Consider the following 5388-nt stretch of genomic DNA (forward strand, 5'->3'; position numbering starts at 1 on the left):
GCCACTGCTCGCAGGGGAGCGTGAGCAGCACCAGTCAGTGGCCGAGCTCTCGGAGTGGGTGGCGGCGGCGAGCGGCAGGCAGGCAGTGCCACTACTGATTTTCCACCAGAGAACAATGATTTTAAGCATGACATTTTGCACAAAAGCACCAAAAACAGTGGCTAAATGTTTTTAGCATGTCATTTCAGACAAAAGAAAGAAAGAAAAAACAGCGGGAGGAGGTAGGAAGGAGGCGGCAAGGGGCGACCGCGAGCTGTGCGGTGACCAGGGAGATGGCGACAAAGTCAAGGTGGAGGACGCGGAGATGGTGACCAAATCAGGGTGGAGGACGCGCATGGCACAGAGAAGAAAGGGAGGACGGCGCATGGCACATTTGCTGTTCAGGTTTCTCTAGAGCGTTTACAGCCGGAGCCCTCAAACACATCTTAGACGCCCGGCCAGATGGTCTGGTCACTGACCGGTCATAAAAAACCGATCAACCTAAGTTCTCAAACCACGGACAAACGCCCGGCCTGACCGGCACTCCTCATATCTAGCCAAAAAATACGGCCCGGAAGCGCACGCCACGTCAGCCCGGCCCACCGTTGGCCCACCCCGACCCCATAAAAAATCCCTCTGGAACAAACCCTAGCTCACTTCACTCCGCTCCGCTTTGTTCCCCGATGCTCCCCTTTCCTCAATCCGTCCAGTCCCTAGCGCCGGCGAGCATGTCCAGCACCGGCATCCACTCCGACGGCAGTTTCGGAGAAGAGGACGAGCTGGCGCTCCGTATCGCACTCGAGCGCTCGCGGGTCGATGCGGGCAGCAGCTCCAGGTCCGATGCGACGCCACCCGTCGTCCGTCGCCACAGCACGGACGCCGGTGCTGGCCCTTCCCGCCCCACCCACAGATCGTACTCCGCCTACCCGACGGCTTTCTCCACCTCCGGATGCTGCTCCGCGCGGGCAGCGGTAGGTTTTAGTGCCCGCCCCACCGGCGCCGCGCATGCGGACTCCAGAGTCGGAGGCACGTGCCGCCCGAAGGCTTCCTCCACCTCCGGATGCTGCCCCGCGCGGGCAGCGGTAGGTTCTAGTGCCCGCCCCGCCGATGCCGCACATGCGGACTACGGAGTCGGAGGCACATGCCGCCCACCGTGAAAGGCAGAGGGCAAGGGAGATCGGGGGCGGGGTCCGACGCGACTACGCAGTCCACCCGCCGTCGCCACGTGATGCCGGTGCCCGACGATGAGGAGTGTCTCCTCCAGTGGGTGTACCGTCGGTTACTTACCACAGCGGAGACGGACGCCCGGCGGCTCCGGAGGATCAACGCCAAGCAGCTCCGGCTCGGCATTGAGCAATCCAAAGCGGGAGGCGGCGAGGATGGCCAAGCTCAAGCGCAAGCAAGACCGCATCGTCCGGCACTTGCAAGGCTACATCGTCATCTCCGATTCCTCCTCCGACGATGGGTCCGACTCCAACGGCAACCCACCTCTTGCCGCGAACGCCTATAGCAGCACCGGCGACCGGAAAGGAAAAGGGACGGCGAGGAAGTGGTGAAGCTAGCCCTCTCGTTTTATATAATCAAGTTCTACCATGTAGAGTTACAATGTGTCGGATCATTGAACTCCATGAATTATGCATGTTTGATGATCTTTTGATGATGTTTATATGAATTATGCCCGTTTGTTATCGGTTTATATGTCCGTTTGATGAATTTGTATGCATATAGGGTGCCGGATATGAGATATGCGGGTGTGAAGGCGCAGATTAAGGGAGTGCCCGGTCAGTGTCAACGGACCACAGATCGGATTTGCAAAGTCTGGCTCTTTCTAGGGTATTGAGCCCTAAATGGTGACTCTGGAGATGATCATTGGTCTTGGAAAGTACAGGAGCGGTGGCAAATGAGAATGGGCCGGGAGACAAATCTTGCCACATTGTTGTTATTTGGACTATATCTAGGGATCTTTACTTCTTTAGCACCATCAGCCGCATAAAGTTTTTTCTTCAATAGAAGATCCCATCGCACAATTCCATAGTACGAACCACATCAAATGATATCGTGGCAGATCTCGAGGCACAATGAACAATTTGGTCAAAAAGGGTACGCCAAATATATAAGCCCACATGTACATGGGCATCTAATTAATGCCAAAAGATCACCACGGAAGCCAGCAACAAACAAACACAGCTACGCTGGAATCTCGGCCCTGGGAATGATTCCTAAGACCTCTGCAACCTGGAGCTTCTGCCTGGCGTACTGTGCATACGTCTTTGGCAACGCACGCTGAAATTGGAAAAGAATGAGCTATTATTACATACAAAACATGCAAGGGGAAACAATATTTTTTGCCCACCAATATCTACAACCTACCTTGTAATTAATTTCCTGTGCAATCAACTCTTGGACTCTCTCATCTGGGAGCTATATACATACACCAAGGAGAGACATCAGACCATCATTATATATAATAACAGATTCCAATGGATTGCTAGACCACACCATACTATACTTACATTTACTTCCTTGCTAATGCCTTCTGTGCACCGGCGGAACTGCAAGGAAAGATGATTAAAGCATTTGCATCGTAACAGATACTAATTAACAAATGAAAACACGTACAGAACTCCTATGAACAAAAAGGAAACCTACTTGTCGCTCCAGTTGCAAAAACCCGCCGGGCCGCTCCAGCTCAGCCTTCAAAGTATGTCGGCGCGATGGAACCGGATTGTCATTGTAAACTTCCTGCAGAGCATCTCTGAAAGACGTCTAGAAGTTGTCCAACAAAGAAGAAAACACCAACACCAAGCATATACAGGGTTAGAAAGCATTGACAATCCCGATCAATAATTATAAACTGTTGTTAGTTCTAATGTACAATGCTGACCTGATCCTCATTGACCCGCTTCCAAATCTCAAGAAAGGCACGGTCAAGACCTTCCACAAACAGACGATAAAGGCGAGTCCTCCATACATACTCCTAAATTTAATCAAAAGATTGCGATTGTTAGATACAATCATAACTAGAGCTGACCATCTAAATGAGCAAGCGACAAAGGAATCGTACCTCGAAACCATGACATGCTAGATCCAAATCAATGTTGGTGAACCCACTGGCAATCTTAACTGATTGGTACAAACCTTTACAGCGCATTGGCTCCCACTAAATAGTAGAACAGAGAAGTTATTGTGATGCTACAATGCGTATGTAAGATTAGTTATCATTCCATGGTTTTGAGAGGTCATATAGGCCTACCTCGAGAAAATCTTTAAGCACATGATTTTCAAGCCACTGTTAAGAAGAGAAGGTTGTTAGTCCAATTTCTTTTTTACTGAACAGAGTTTTAAACTTGGACTGGCTGATCATTGCACCATGAATACCTTCATTTCCTTGACCATCTTTTCCCAGTACAGCACATACTCTCTATCAGCATCAGGGGTGTTACAAAACGCTTTGTACTGACTCCATCTGTCATATTCATACTCATTCCGACCCTGCACCAGAAAGGAAGGGAAGCAGCATATCACAGCTGTCCTGAGAATAACAAGCTGGGCATTGGTTACAGTACTTTTGCACTTAAAAAAATTCCAAAAAAAAACAGTATTGTAACATGTAAAATATATGGGGCCTAGGGATATCAGGCAAAAATCTGGTTACACATACAGAAAAAGTATGGTACTCGTATATGGGAGTTGTCTGCATGTGATTTTTTTAGGACTTGCTCCGTGCAAAAAATGCATCAGTATAATAAACTCTCAGGTAAGAAGTTATAATTCTTGTCTTTTTCTTCTACCATGCACAGTTTATGAGATTTTCCATAATTTATTGCAAACACACATATTTTAAGCTGTGTTTAATCTCCAGAGGATGTGACGTTCATAGTTCTATTTTTGCATTTCGGCAAGAACCTCAGGCAGGCCCCTGGAACAAAGAGGTTACTCACACAAAGCCAAGCTATAAAAACAATGAGAAATTGCAGTCATGATTCATTAACTAACCAAGCTGTTAGAGAAATATTTGTGGTCACCCATTCAAAGGTAAGAAGAGAAGAAGAAATTGGTTACTGGCCGCATGAGCACAGATTAAGTGTATATGCATCACTCAATTCAAAGTTGTGAATACACAGATATACTTACACGGTTAGGAAGGACTAGCCGCTGGTAGTCGCTCAAGTTTGCAAGTAAACAGAGGTCGGAGTCAAAATACCAGCCAAAGGCGCTATCATGATGGCAAGGATAGAAGAAGTCATTCTCCAAGGCAAGCTCCATAGGGTACTTGGATTCCAATGCAGCTTCTTCTAGCTCGTCGACAGGCTTTCCTAACAACAACTACACAGATGGACAGATGGATAAGGTACATAAGAGGGTGTATATGCTTGATCGCGATCGACAGATAGGTGTGGTGATATGGGACTAACCAGGTAAGCTTTGAAGCGATAACGTTTATACTTGGCAAGGAGGCTGTCCAACTGCTCTTGATCCAGTCCAGTCTCAGTATCAATTTCAGCAGGTCTGCGAGTCTTTAGCTGTCCGGAGTACTTGACGAATTCCTCTGCAGTGATATCATCGCCCGACTCCTCTCCAAAGTATGTATCTTCAACATCTGGTCCGTGGGGTACGCTCAAGAACTTTTGGACTTGATATTCTACCAGAGCAGCCCGCAGCTCATCATCATAGAAATTAGAACGAGCGAGGACTTGGACAATTTGATCGGAAGGAAGATTTGGGCTGTCGATGGCGACGCCCGCTTGTAACTGCAATCGGACGAGACGCGAGGCGAGGATCTCATGGTACCTGGACTGGCGGGCCGGCCAGGCGACCGGCGGCTCGTCCAAGGATCCGGACGGCGGCGCGCTGGAAGTCCGCCCGGCCGGCTTGTCGAAGGATCCGGACGGCGGCGCGCTGGATGTCGTGCTGCTGCTATCCGATTCGACAAGGGATCCAGACAACGATGCGCCTTCTTCACCGCGGCGACGGCGGGAGGGTCCTTCGCGAGGAGACCTCCTGCGGCGGGGGCGCTTCTTCTGCGTCATCGGCAGCAGATCGGCGGTCACACGGGGTGGGATCGTGGTGACGGCGTGGGGAAGGGGATCGCGATTCGGCGCTAGGGTTTCGCGTGGATGAGGACGCGTGACCTTTGTCCTCTCGGGTAGGTTCACGAACCGTATCCTTACAAAGGCTGGGCCTAAATGAAAGCAGGCCCAAATTTTATTTTCTTCCGGTCTTCCTTGAGGTTTTTTAACATTTGGTTTGATAAATTTTTTTAAGGGTATTTGGTTTGATAATTGGATACTGAGAGATGAGAAAATGTGACCGATTGTGCGTCTTTTTTTCTTTTGACGGGTTGTGCGTCACTCTATAACCGATTGACCGATTGTGCGTCTTACTAATGATCTCCATATACATACATAC

The 5388-nt window shown here is 49.4% G+C and overlaps 1 protein-coding gene across 1 annotated transcript; it reads right to left on the minus strand.

The window, feature by feature from the left end:
- Positions 1-1960: 1960 nt before the first annotated feature.
- LOC123080900 (uncharacterized) lies at positions 1961-5142 on the minus strand. The gene is made up of 10 exons (XM_044503841.1): positions 4395-5142; positions 4114-4305; positions 3358-3471; positions 3233-3268; positions 3044-3139; positions 2864-2956; positions 2629-2745; positions 2493-2531; positions 2350-2400; positions 1961-2262 (listed from the first exon to the last, which is right to left on the minus strand). The coding sequence occupies exons 1-10, from the start codon at positions 5007-5009 to the stop codon at positions 2167-2169; spliced, it is 1449 nt and encodes a 482-aa protein (XP_044359776.1). The 5' UTR covers positions 5010-5142; the 3' UTR covers positions 1961-2166.
- Positions 5143-5388: the final 246 nt, after the last annotated feature.

This window comes from Triticum aestivum, chromosome 3D (genome assembly GCF_018294505.1).
Source record: "Triticum aestivum cultivar Chinese Spring chromosome 3D, IWGSC CS RefSeq v2.1, whole genome shotgun sequence".
Lineage (NCBI taxonomy): Eukaryota > Viridiplantae > Streptophyta > Magnoliopsida > Poales > Poaceae > Triticum > Triticum aestivum.